The 14,890-nt window shown below is 40.9% G+C and overlaps 1 protein-coding gene across 3 annotated transcripts in view; it reads right to left on the reverse strand.

Annotated features, from left to right (window-relative positions):
- Positions 1–14,890, reverse strand: part of cog5 (component of oligomeric golgi complex 5) — a 102,292-nt gene that overhangs the window by 34,450 nt on the left and 52,952 nt on the right. For all 3 annotated transcript variants that reach the window (XR_014762448.1, XM_084701495.1, XM_084701496.1), the window contains 3 exons: positions 6,333–6,492; positions 5,949–6,061; positions 3,760–3,837 (listed from right to left, as the gene is read on the reverse strand). Coding sequence is in view for 2 of the 3 variants with exons in the window: in XM_084701495.1 (XP_084557621.1) it covers positions 3,760–3,837; positions 5,949–6,061; positions 6,333–6,492 (351 nt within the window). In the remaining variant the exon portion in view is untranslated. The remainder of the gene's footprint in view (positions 1–3,759; positions 3,838–5,948; positions 6,062–6,332; positions 6,493–14,890) is intronic.

The following is a 14,890-nucleotide window of genomic DNA, read 5'->3' on the forward strand; positions in this document are numbered from 1 at the left end:
CTTAAATTACAGGGACATTCCCCCCGAGTCAAGTAGGGTAAAGTGCCTTGCCCAAGGACACAACGTCATTAGGCATGGCCGGGTATCGAACTGGCAACCTTATGATTAATAGCCCGATTCCTTAACCGCGCAGCCATCTCTCCTGTTATCATTATTATATTATTAACTTGTTTGTTTTACTGTCACAACAGAACAGAGGAACACAATAACAAAAAACTTTTTTATCGGCCATTATAAATGCCGATAACAATAGTTTGGAAAGTGCCTAATATCGGCCAATAATATCGGCCCGCCAATATATCGGTCGGGCTGTAATCCTCAGATCTCAGACTCAAGTGTCATCTTCAGACAAAACAGCATTAAGTCTCGGACCAGAAGTCGTCAGTCTCAGATGAAATTGCATCAGCTGAAACAGCTTCAAACCAAATGACATCAGCTGGAACGGCTTCAAACCAAACGGCCTCAGAAAAAACTTTGTCAGAAAACAAGTTGTCAGAGATAGATGAGGGAGCTGTTGACTAGCTTACTGAATTAGCTAAAGTAAATGGCAGCTTTTACAGTGAATACTGCTATGGTATTATTTCTGTTAACTGGTACAGCAAGCAAACTTATGTGATATATGATACGAAATAGTTGTTTTCTGCAAGCTAGTTCACTCGTGTCGCAACTCTCTTTTTCTATGGCTCTGGGTATACTGGGTGGAGAAAGGCGCTGCTTACCCAATGAACTGCAGGTTTTGTAAATCCGACGTAAACTGAAGTATCACAGCGTGCGCTTTCTGCGGGTTGGCCATGGCACTGATAACGCTACGTTGTACGTACACGAGGGCCTTAGTGTTAGAAAGTGAAGTAATGCAATTGACATTTTTATGAACATGAATGCCTCCACTTGTCGCAAACCTAACTTCGCTAGCTAGTCAAACATAATGAACTAGCAGAAGGTCTGTTATTTTTTATTGTAAATAAAAGTTTTGTGTCTTCGTAAAAGAAAAAGATTTGTGTACTTGTAAAAAAAGTTTGGTGTCTCCGTAGAAGAAAAAGATTTGTGTACTTGTAAAAAAAAGTTTGATGTCTCCGTAGAAGAAGGCGGGAACACTGCTCCCAAAACCATCTAAACCCATCAAATATAGCCATTTCTGTGTGTAGTATCATTGCACATTTTTGTCTGTCTATCACACATGACCTAGGTCATATAGTTTTTAATTTTTTTAAATGTAAATATGTATACAGATATTTAATTAGACAGTCATTAAACCTACCATTAGTTGGACAATGTGCAGCTAAATGGCAGAGATCTGGCGCGAAATATAGTGGTTTTCATTCTAAATGTATTATTTACTGCCAGTGTAACAGTTATCTGGGTTCAGATTAAATTCCACTAAATTGGCAGAACTACGCCACCTGCTGTTCAAATGTGTACCTGCTCAGTAGCTGTAGCGCAACATTTAATTCCTCATAGCAACGGAGGATTTTCAGAAAGGTAACATGTAGTGAATGCTTGTGGAGGACAATATAATGTAAATAACGTGAAAAGTATTTAAAGGTTGACCCAGTTGTTAGGTCAAAAATTTAAAATTGTACACACCAAAAATTGTACATTTGTCTAGACAATATATAATGCAAATTGAACAAGCCTGGTGTATTCCTGGCCTTAGACGAGACCAACACCTGTGTCACAGGTAGATATGCAGGACTCCAGTGACAAGCTGAACATGGCATAATTGTCATACTAGTTTCCAAGCATGTTCAGGGACTGACACAACATGGTCTGGTTGTCTAATTAAATATCTGTATACATATTTACATTAAAAAACTATTCAACTTACTACGACCCTTATCCATTAGTTTATACTATTAAGAGTGTGATAACTGAATAATTTTTAAATGTTGCATTAAAGATACATGCCCATGGATATTTTGAACTATTAAACGTTACCAAATGACTTGCCATTGAAATCATCAGCATTCTAGTTTTGTCTGAAGTTCTTTGTGTGATAGACAGACGAAAATTTCCAATGATACTACACACAGAAATGGCTATATTTGATTGGCTTAGATGGTTTTGGAAGCAGTGTTCCCGCCTTCTTCTACGGAGACACAAAACATTTTTTTAAAGTACACAAATCTTTTTATTCTACGGAGACACAACACTTTTTTTTTTTTTTACAAGTACATGAATCTTTTTCTTTTACGGAGACACAAAACTTTTTTGCAAGTTACAAATCATTTTTACAGAGCTCGCTCTCCTGGCACTAATTTCACGCCATAGTGATAGTACACAACATGTTTTTCGTTTGAATCGTTTCCTTCATGGTAGACGTTAATAACGATTGCTTTACAGCCATAGAGTGAGGCCGAATCCCAATTCTCTGTCTTACTCCTACCCCTTAGTTTACCCCTAGCCCATGTCCCTTGAAATTGAGGGGTAAGGGCGACATAGCCCTATGAAATGAGACACAACTTGGTTACGGTACGTATATCAATGTCTCCAAAGCAAGTAGAGTAATGCACTGATATCAAACGAAATTCGCTGCTAATGGAGTTTAGTTAAAACTGTTGACATGCATGGAGTTCATTCAAGGCTAATCAGAAAAATGCGGGACTGTTGTGCAAATCAGCAATGTAACGTTAGCATAGCAAACTAGCAATTTTTTTAACGTTTCAATTAAGAACATGGTTGCAAATACATATGTACAGGACTGTGTAGAGCACAAAACAAGACTGTCGAAATTTTGTTATCAATTATTTAAGCCGAAAATATTACATTGTATGCAACTCTCTGGCTGATCTGGCCACCATTGTTGCAGGTTGCGCCGTATTCACATACTCGGTTTCAAGTAAGCTCCCGAAAACACTTGGTTTTAAAGGGTGTATACTCCTTCTTCTTAGCCCTACCCCTCGATCAAAAAGAGGATTGGGACACCACTTACTGTCACATGAACGCCCAAAACTAAGGGGTAGTGGTAAGACATTAAGAGTATTGGGATTCGGCCTAAGCCTAGCAATTCTAAAATAGCTATTTTACATTGAAACTGTGCATTGCCCTAGGTCGGAGAACAATTTAACAGTTTAATTATTTACATTTACCCACAGAAGTTATGGACTGAAGCATCTCGAGCTGTTATTGCAGCTCTACTCAGCCTGTTATTGTGCCATTGACCATCTCAAATGTTTGCTTATGGACAATGCTGTCTGACAAGTTTTGTCTGAGGCTGACAGAGGTTTTTCTGAGGCCGTTTGGTTTGAAGCCGTTTCAGCTGATGCCGTTTCAGCTGATGCCGTTTGGTTTGAAGTTGTTTCAGCTGATCCTGTTTCGTCTGAGACTGACGACTTTTGGTCAGAGGCCGTTTTTTTCCGAGACCTAATGCTGTTTTGTCTGAAGATGACAGAGGTTTTTCTGAGACTGACTTTTAGGCTATTCTGATGCCATTTCGCAGAGTCTGACGACTTTTGGTCCGAGACCTGATGCCTTTTCTTTACAGTCTGACACGTGAGTCTGAGAATGTCCTAAAATGAACACCGTACTGCTCAGGGCCATGTGTCACTGTGCATGTCAGTGCGTGTGATCTTCTAACGTGAATCTAGTTAACCTCCTCCTAAACTCATTACAGGCTAATACAGCGGCAGCAAGTCAACTAGCAAGCTTCCATTGGAGACATTCTTCATACACATATATACTGTATATAATGTACACGGACACAAACACACTGAACAGAAAACAAACACACAAAGAGAACAAACACGCAGGAGTGTGTCTCACCTTGAGGATCTCGTCAATGAAGCAGATGTGAGTGACAGGGTCTCTCTTTTTGGTCAGGACCTTTTGGAGGTGTTGCACCTGCACAAGCACACACGCATACACACACACACACAAAAACATGTGTTAGCAGTGAGTCCTACTAAAAAAGAACACAGAAGTTATGTTTTTGACAGAAATAAGAGTGAATGAATAAGAAAATACTTTCCTAAAAAATCACATTAATTTGAAAATGGCATTTTGACTTGATCAAACAATTACAGAAGAACCCCACCATTCTTTAAGGTATCACGTAAAACCGATACTTTTATTATTTTATTTAATTAACAAACAAACACATTCAAGATGAATTTATACAAGGGATAGTATACAAACAGAACAATAACTAAAGAGCCAGGGGTCCACAAGTATCTGCGCTTGATTTCTCTGGCCTGACAATAGAACTAATGTACAATACTCTCCAACAACAATGGTCTAGGTAGACTCAAGCAAGGCCACAATATTGGGAAGGACTGTAAATGTGTTTTGATTCCAGTCAAGAGCATACAGTCCAGGACAGTCCAGCAGCCTCCGTAGCGGGCAGCTCAGCACCCTACGTTCTACGTTTTGCACTGCATCTTATCTACTGTACTCTGTAAATGGCCTTGTGTTTTGTATCGTGTTATCTATACATATTGTCTGTGGTTGTTGTTGGTACGAGAGCTGTGAGAGATACCTGAATCCCCACGGGATTAATAAAGTATCCATCCATCCATCCATCTATCTATCTATCTATCTGTCTATCTATCTATCTATCGATCTACAGTCTACCATCCTAGATTCATAATAAATCAAATAAATCTGAATGAGCCATCTTCTCTAAGAACTAAGGCTGGGACTCGGGAGCTTACATGACTAAGCTTAAGTAAAGCTCTCTACAAATAATAATTTTAAAAATAATTATATACGTATGTATGTTAGGGATGGGCGTGGTTAATCGAATATCCGGATATCCTAAAGTAAGTTAGTATTCGAATACTTTTTTCGAATACTTATGAGCGTCGTTTGATAAAAAAAAAGGTTTTATTGAAAAACCGTCGCGTCATGTTGTGAATTCTAATAGTTGTGACGTTAGAAAATGATGAAAACCATCAGAAAAGGTAGGCTACGCCTGCGTTCTGCTGCGAGTCTCCTTTCATTTCATTTAGCGCTACAAGAAGCATAGTGTCCTGGCTAAGCAGTACCAGGCAACAACCTCAGTTCCTGCAGTCTTTTCTACGCCGGCCTGCTCGTAAATCGACTCCGTACTAGCCTCTCCCCGGAGCATGTTTACATGCTAATGCTCCTGAATAAAAATGCGTATGGCTAATGCAGTTGTGGCTTATTTATTTTCTTACCAGTAGCCATGTAGAGCTAGCGTAATCGGCTGTTTATGTTCGCAATGTGTGGTGGCGCACCGTATCCTATAGGATTCCGGTTCCAAGTTAATATCCGAGTTAATATGCAATATTTCTCTGTGTGTCTTTCGTTTTTATGGAGGATAGCCTACCCAATGTGTTTAATTTAGTCCAATGTAGCCTACTTTTTATTTCACATAATAATAGGCTAATCGCTTTTCCGCCAAATTAAGAGCCTACGTCTGAAGACGCAGCGTTTTTTCAAGTTCATTGTCTTTTCGTCATGTTAATAAATTGATCTTTCATTTGTTTTCTTTATTCAACCCTTATTTAATCTAATAGTTTAACAGTCCCAATTATTGCCAGAATGTGTGGTGGTTCATGTGTTTACTGTATGCTTTGCGTCACGTCAGGCTAATTACATAACGGAACCACATTAATAAAATAGATTATCCGGATATTCGAAAATAATTTCGGATACTATTCGAATAATGAAATCAGTTCAAATCTCCATCCCTTATGTATGTATGTATGTATGTATGTATGTGTATGTATATGTGTGTATATATATATATATATATATATATATATATATATATATATAGTATATACACAAATTACATTTTGACCTGATTAGATTTAAGAAGAGGCTAGTATACACCAGGCTAATATGCCAACCTTTGTTTGGTATGGTAAACCCGGTTATATGCTAAAACTGGATGAGAATATTTAAACTGGAGGTTATTATGCGATAGCCGGGCTGCTGTACCAAAACCCAGACTGATAGATCAAACCTGGGGCACGGTGTCGTCTCACCTGTCCACAGGCAGCACAGATCTGATCCATCAGCTTCTCCAGGTTGGTCCAGAGAGATGCTCGGAAAGCAGCAGTATTCCCCGGGGTAGGCATCACTGCCCGGCCTGGAGCACCTAGGTATCATGGGCAGCGGACGCCATAGAGCGTTGGAGTACAGGATTACACATATGCATGCACACAGACAAGCATTTGAAGTTATGGGGCCCAGCAAAAGGTCAAGTTTTTCACGTTTTACCAATCGTATTAGGGCATTTGGTCCCCACAAGAGTAGTTAAACAAGAAATCATACACAAACACACAAATATCAATACAGAAGAAATACAGATCCCAGTGATGAATGCTGAAGGAAAACACACAATCTCTGTGTCACACACACAGACTCACCTCTGGAGCTGGTGGGCTGTGTGAGGCTCTTGATGTCCAGGGCGGCGGTGACGTTGTCCTGTATGGTGCTCTGGTACCCCCCAACAACCCCACTGATGGTTTCTCTCAGAGTGCCCAGGTTAAAGAACACCTGCAGAGCTGTACCCACCTGGGTCGGGTTCTGGAACAAACACACATACATACGAAAGAGACAGACTGCTAATTTAGAATATGATAAAATGATGATATAGATATAATATAATTAATAACATATATATACATACATACATATGTACTGTATATATTGTGGCATCACGAGAGGACCTGTGGTAGAGGGGCGTTACGTTCTTCTCCAGGAGTGGCTACCATGCCACAAGATGGCTGCCGTGTACACTACATCTCCCTGAATGCACTCCTCAGAAGGGTGCAAATAGGCGAGTTCGACTTCATGCTGCACCGGTGGCGCCGACGGCCGGCTGCAGCCGGCTGCCTTAAAGCTGAGAATGCCATTTGCTGCTTCAAGTCAGCCGGGCTGCAGGCGACACCGGTGCAGCATGAAGTCGAACACACCTAATGCCTCAGCCCGCTGATTAACGAGGGAGCTCAGGTGTGGGAGGGAGAGAGAAGAAAGGACTGGGCACACACACCAGGCAGGCAGGCTGGTACATGGACAAACTTTGTTTGGCTTTGGAGGAACTTTAATTTTTGCAATTTTTAGAATTCCAGTTAGGAGCAAGTTTATGAAGCCTGTTTTTGCCTTTAAAATGTTTGCTTCCGGAAAGATTTTTGTTGAATAAAGCGGATTCTTCGTTTAAAAGCATTTTTTGCCTGCACTGTCCTATGGTGACGCACTGCCCTACACCCCGCTTTGTGGTCAAGCCTCTCATGATACCAGTATATATATATATATATATATATATATATATATATATATATATACATATATATATACAGTACCAGTCAAAAGTTTGGACACATTTTCCCATGTGTCCAAACTTTTGACTGGTACTGTACTGTACTGTACTGTACTGTACTGTACTGTACTGTACTGTACACACACATACACAGATACACATACACACACACACACGCACACACACACACAGATACACATACAGATACAGATACACACACAGATACACATCCACACACACACAAGCAAAACACAGGTTGGCAAAGTATCACATTGTTCAAATCACGTACAGTACCAGTCAAAAGTTTGGACACATTTTCCCATTCCATGTGTCCAAACTTTTGACTGGTACTGTATATATACACAGATATATATATATTCAAATAATAATAACAGAACCATTTAACAATATGTGACTGAGTTTAATTGATTACGCTCACTTCTCAGTGTAGATACTGCTCACAAGTGCCATTTTAAATTGCTAGCTTTTCTGTAGCGTAACTGGCGAATGCAGTATTAATGAAAGGTAATCGTTGTGTGCTTGAGTTAGGGCCCGTTATTTCGAACATTGGAATGAGCAAGTCAGGGAGGAAGCTAATCTGATGAGCAACACAATGACAGCAATGAGAAATGCGCACACACACAAGGCTGTCTGAAACTCTGGTGCCTATCCATGGTGCCTGGCCTGACTCGCAGCTCCCCTGTCTACAGCAGATGGTCAACAGCCATGTCCCTCTCCAGCCCTCCCTTCATCCCTGCCTCCCATGTGTGGCACCCTCTTGACGCTAGAGCCATTCATCCACGACAAACTCGGGACCAAGACAGGGGGAGGAGAGAGGAGCAAGAGAGAGACATACCTTAACAGAGAAAAAAAGACAGTGAAAGAGACACAAAGTCAGATGTTGAGGCTATGAGCTAGTGCCTCACTGCCAGCGGTTGGTCATGGGTTGTATCTGTATTGCATTTGTCACCCCCCCCTTCTCCTTCCCTACCCTGCATCTAGGATGAAGCTCCCCTCCCACACCCCATCCGTAAAATCTCATTTCAAGCCGTTGTAGTAGGACGGTGTCTTTTCACTGATGGTTGCCTTTTGCCTGTGTGTGTGTGAGTGCATGTTTGTTTTTCACTGTTTGATCACTCCTTGACGCATCTTTACTTCTCATCTTCTATTTTTCTTCACTAAAGGATGAAAATGAGAGGGCTCTTTCTGCTTGGGGATGGTAGCCTGTTTCCAGTTACATTTAGAACACAAACACACATATTATAAAAACCTCAAATCATCCCACCTCAACCACCATCTCATCTTCCTGTTTGGTTGCTGAGTTTAATGAATTATGAAGTATTTAGATTCAAATTAATGTCTAACTTGAGACTGGTTGAGTAAGGAGAGCCAGACATACAGGGTCAATCTTAGGGGTGGGCGATATGGCCAAAATCTTCTATCACGGTATGAGTAATTTTATATCACGGTTACGGTATATATCACGGTATAGTAATTGTTCTGTAAATTCAATTAAGAAATGGTACAAAATAACCATGTCATACTTCATCACACTCGATTATTTATTACAAACAAAAACAACTGCCTCACATGAGACAACACTTTAGTAAAAAATAAGACTAAAAAAAGTTACGAATACGAGCGTTCCGATTGGTTGATTTGCAGTCATGCCATCCGCGTGGTGACCTACTCACAGCTCAATACGGATCCGTAATGCCCTCCGACGAAAATTTCTAAATGAGCGAAAGCGATCAGTCTGAGTTTTACTATCCATATCTAACTTTTGCCGTATCAACCTCGTTAAAGCTCGGTCGATATGTTAAATTTTCCTGATCTCACTCTCAGTTAGTAAGTAAATAGCCTTCACTAGTCATCCTAGATCAAGAATGCTAGTAATGATTTAAGTTGTATTGAATTACAGTACGTTCACACTGCAGCGACAACATGTTTTCCATTCATTTTCTATGGAGCCAGGTGAATCGCTTGCGTGGTGCATTGTGGGTAGCAACGCGACCGAGTTGAGATTTTCTCAATTTTATGCAAATGAGGAGCCATTTTCGTTAGCGATGGCCAATCAGAGTGTTTCCTTGTTTCTCGTAACGTAGCAACCATGGTGAACATTTCTAGCTTTCTAGGTTTCAAGGTGGAGGAGAAACTAATCATTTGTGTGGCTGCTTACCCAGTCCTGTACGATACATAGCTGTATTTGTACAGCTGAGATGTTTATAAAAAAAAACGATGCATGCGCATGGTTGCCTAAGTTGTGGGTGCTTGTACTTTCAAATTCAGTCTAGTCACATTACGTAACTTTGTTCTGTGGTAGCTCTAATTAGCTAGCTAGCCCGGCTGGAACTCCCTATCGTATCAACAGATTATACTTTGAATAATATAATAAAACATTTTTTACACATGTCAACGTGTATGTCTATTAAACTGTTTTGTATTTTGTATACAAGTTGATATTTTGATATTTTGTTGATGAGTTGATATTTTGATCGATGTTGCAAGTACGTAAACTCAAGTCTGCGCACTTGGCCATGACAACTACAACAGTGACTTTAGAGAACTACATTCTACATTAATCTGTTTGAAACGCCCCTGAGCATGGTGAACTATGGGAGGCTAATCGATTTGCGTCGCTGCAGTGTGAACGCACTGTTAGCCTGAATTAGGACGTTGCAACTGCTGTTTCTGTGTTGTTTCTGAGTGTGTGACCCTATAGGTCAGACATTCACTGGCATTTGAATAAAGGTGTGACAGGCCAAGGAGAGGGGAGGGTTCCGGCCTGCGCATACCATCATTGACCATGACCGTCTGTGACGGCCGCACCCCAGGCCGCACAAACCCTAACCCCTACACTATTATAACATTTATCTTTGTTACTTTCTGTTATTATTTTATTCCTGGGCATTGACATACACTATGCACACATACATCAACAAGTAAATACATTACACGTAGGCTTAGATCTGTTTCTTTATTTTCTTTGTCTTATGTTTGTTTGGTTAGAGCATGGCACACTTCCTGGTTGTGTTACGGGACAAGTGGGGTTAATTGGAAGAGCAGGGGGGAGATGTTTGAGTCATTGTTAGTTAGCTGTAATGGAAGCTGTTGACATTTGTCTCCCCCCCATATGTCTGTATTGGTTCGACCTGTGGGCACATATACTCCATGTCTCAGAGGGGTAGGGGCGGTTGGTCTTGGTTGGTGCACTCAGGCATGTGCCGGTGTCTTTTTTGGGAAACAATGAAAGAAAGATTAATTCTACCCACAATTCCTCGTGCTTTGCTGTGCGGTCCCTCCCACCAGGAAACGTAAATGTGAACGTGACAATTGTGGATTACCCTTGGACCAAGCACCCTTGGATTACGCGGCAGCGCGCAACAAACAAACAAATCAATTTAACTTTATCGGAGGTGTGTACGCTTTCCATTGAATGAAATGCAGTCTGGATGGACTATACTTCTGAAGACCTTTTTTGTGCACATTTTGAACCCAAGAAAGACCAAGTATTTTTGGTTAGAAAAAAGTGTTTGAGATAACATCGGTGAATTGAAGCCTTATGGGCGTATATGGACTAACGCAACTAACAAAAATTAGACCAGGAGAGAAAAGGCTTTTGTTGCAATCCTATGGTTGGATTTAAAGAAATATTATTGCTTATTTTCAAATTGCTGAAGGAGGCGAGTTTGGGCCTACCTGAAGAAAACCTCAATGAAACAACAAAATTGCGCTCATCGAGGTCGGGCAAATTGTCTCATCTTACGAGAAGAATGAATATTGTAAATACTCGATGATGGACGACGATACAAATCTTTACGGTTAAGTTTAGTACCATGCTGGAGGAATACAAATATCTTCATGGTTCGTACCAAGAAATGTTAAGAGGAAAAACGAAATGAGGATACAAAATCCTGGTTTGCACCGAGGCTTGAACAGATAAACACCTTTTCGTGCAATGTCACAAGGTGGATAAATTCAATTGAAGATTCCTTGCATGATGTTACCGTTTCTTATACTAGATTGGAAAGTAGTGCTGATAACAGTGTCGGGCCCAGGGCCGCCCATAAGGGGGGAAAGCTTTCTGGGGCCCAGCCGTGGTGGGGCCCAGCCGTGATGTCAGCAATAATTATGTTTGTCCTAAATCTTTTAAGAAATTATAACCAATTTTATTTTGAACTGAAATACTCACCATTACTTAACAAAAAGCTAACATAAACATTGTATTGTTGCTTTAGTAAAATGTAGCCTGTTTCATAATGAACCCCCCCCCCCCCCCCCCCCGTCTCTCCTCTAAATAGTATGAGTCGTTTTTTGTTTAGTGATGTTATTTATTGATCTAAGGTTAAGCTAATACTAATGTCAGAGAAGACTTCATTTCCTTGCTATGCCAGGACCTAGGTCCTTCAGAAATCAGGATATCAGAAAAGAAAAGAGAAAAGAGAAAAGAGAGGAAGCAAGGGCATTACCCCTGAATAAAAGTATATATTTTTTTAAATCAGTCGAATTCGAAAGATGCTCCCAGCCAGGCTGCAGAGATGAGCAGCAGTAGCCACGATGCTAGCCAAGAGGAAGCTATCTTGAGCAAAGCTGACACTGAGAAATACATTTTCTGCATTGCTCGTATTTCTCTGAGGATATTATGCACTTTACCTGTAACTGGCAGGAGGAGAAAGGTCCTTCAGTAAACTCAAAATCCTAAAAATGACTTGTGCTCCACAATGAGCCAGGAGAAACTCAACCACAATACTTGCCATTGAATGTGAAATGGCTCAACAAATTGACTTCAAATACAGTATAAAAGACTTTGCATCCAGAAAGACAAGGAAGATGGCTGTATAATACACAAAGATGAAGGCAGGTAAAATGCATTTTATACTCGAAAATGTGGTGTGAGTGTAGCAGATCTCAGTGTGTCAAATTGTTATTTTTATGTGTGTGTGTGTTTGTGTCTGGCTCGGCGCCACACAAGTTGTTAATGCCTCTCAGTTCTATTTATTAAACTTTATGTTTAAGTTTTATGTATAAAGATAAAAAGTATTAGTTTTGCTATAATGTAGCTCCCATCACTGAGTAAGTCTCTCTCAGTTTATGTAGTCTCTCTCATATGTTTTATGTAGGAGAGAGAGAGCACACACGTGCATGCATTAGGAGTGGGCAGTATACCGGTATGAGCGCGAATACCGGTATTGCGTTGTGCCATTATATGGATTTTGCCATATCATGGATAAATAAATGTTTTAGTAAGGTGTTTCTGTTTGGTGTAAAATATAAGTCAAGTGATACTGCTTAGTGGGCTAGTTCAAATTTGTAAATTTTACAAAAAAAACATGCAGCATGGACGCTGCACGCATTGTGCCAGCCAATGAAAGTCAACAAACAAGCTAGCGCAACTCCAGAGGACGCAAACATTCATATGAGTGAACTGCTTTTGTTGGCAAGTGTAAGCAAGCGTTAATGATGTCTGAAAATAACGCCAGTGGGGTTGATTTGTTGGACAAAGAAAAATTGGTAAAAAAAAAATGGAGCCTCTGTCGTTTGGAAATGATTTGGTTTCAAGTTATCCGACATCGACCAACAAATAGTAGCCTACTCTGTAAGTTGTGTCGTCGAATTGTGCTAGCCAAAGGTGGAAACACTACCAATCTCTTTCACCACCTGAAAGCCATGCATGTGGGCGAATATGAATCTACCAGAATGCGTTTGACAAATCCAATGCTTGAGGTCAAGAGATGCACAGCAGTGTACAGTAAGTAAGTAAGTAAGACTTTATTTATATAGCACATTTCATACAAGAATTGCAGCTCAAGGTGCTTTACATGAAATTAACGAATACAAGTGATAAAAGTAATAGATTTAAAACACATAACAAACCAGAGTAGACGCACGCTATCTGCGGTCTCTCGAATACGTCTGAGATCCTAGCTGCACTTGCAGTTTCCACACATATAACAAACCAGACTAGCCGCACTCTATCTGCGGTCTCTCAAATCCGTCTTAGATCCAAGCTGCCACTTGCATTTCCAAACATATAACAAACCAGACTAGCCATACTCTATCTGCGGTCTCTCAAATCCGTCTTAGATCCGAGCTGCCACTTGCAGTTTCCCCACATATATAACAACCCAAACAAACCACACTATCTGTGGTCTCCCGAATCCGTCTTAGATCCGAGTTGCACTTGCAGTTTCCACACATATAACAACCCAGACAAGCCGCACTCTATCTGCGGTCTCTCGAATCCGTCCGTACAGTGCTGTGATTAAGACACAAAACAATCCAACATGGTAGTTGCTTGAATACTTTTCAAGTTGGAATAAGTTAAAAAGAGCTGTCGTGTGGTACTTGAAATTGAGAAACCTTCTTCTTGTTCTCAGTGTGAATAAAAAGACAGTGTAAAGTGTCTCCACACCCACAGACAAGAAGCCAGAGCAAAATGCTGGACAGCAAGAGAAAAGCCGGCAAGAACAAACCTGGCAGCCAAAGTATTTCCCTGGATGACCTGATGAGGGCGGAGAAAGCTATCATAATGTTCTGTCAACATCAAAGCTACCCAGAGGAAATGGCAAAGCTGGAAAAGACTACATTTGTTGGAAAAGGACTAAGGCGGAACAGCACCATCTACAAGCTGGATCCTGTGCTGGAGGATGGAGTCTTGATAGTAGTAGGAAGACTCAACAAGGCCGCAATGCCTGAGGAGGCTAATATTAGGGTTGTCAAGCGATTAGAATAATTTAGGCTGGAAGTACTCCAATGATAACTAAACTCAACCTGACAATCAGTACACACAGCCTTGGTTTTGTCGACCGGGCCGTCTGGCAACTTTTTGAAATGGGACTTCCCATCTAAAAGCCCTCTCTCCATCATTCAGCTACCATCGGCAGTCAAAGTCATATGACGACAGGTGATTCCCAGGGTCAAAAAGAAACCTTTGTTCGCGTTAAATTGAGATTGCGTTAAAGCGTTATTATTGCGTTATCTTCGACAGCCCTAGTAAATATTCATTGAAGCTGTAAAACGTAGCACACAGCTGTGAATTCTAGACCAGACCCTAAAAAGTGTTTCAAAAACCTTTTTGTGTCTGTGTGTGTATTTGTGCTTTTGTTAGAAAGTTTGAAGGAAGAAAGAGGAGGAAGAGGGAGAGCATAACAGGAGAGAGATGGTGAGAGGAGGAAAGAGGTAGATTGACTTTTAAATGTTTAATGTTAATTCATTACAAGCTACGTTCAGGAAGCGACTTGCTATCTTGGTTGTGTGTGTGGGTGTATATGTGGCTGTGGTGCTTGGGGTGTGTGTTACACTGCCATGACAGAACCGCTGGGGAAATCACCTTGTTTTTTGGGGGCCGGGACAAAGAAAGGAATTGTAATTACCACGGTGATGACTCTGCAGAGTCAGCACAGTAAGAGAAGTTGCTCTACTGTTGAGGAGAAAAATAACTCACTTTGGCCTCCTTTCCCCACCACTGGCCATGAATATGATTTGAGGGAGGACCAGATTCTCAATTCCACTCACACCTTGCTCTAACCAAGGAACAGTGTCCTTGGCTGACTTGGGCAGTCTCATACAGTATAAGCGACCCAGGCTACATTGTTCTCATTTTCACAAATAGATCCATTTGGCCTCGAAGCAGGTCTAACCTGGTTCTTCTGATTGCGAGATCCC

The sequence above is a fragment of the Hypomesus nipponensis genome, chromosome 7, assembly GCF_054491055.1.
Source record: "Hypomesus nipponensis isolate SF chromosome 7, ASM5449105v1, whole genome shotgun sequence".
NCBI lineage: Eukaryota > Metazoa > Chordata > Actinopteri > Osmeriformes > Osmeridae > Hypomesus > Hypomesus nipponensis.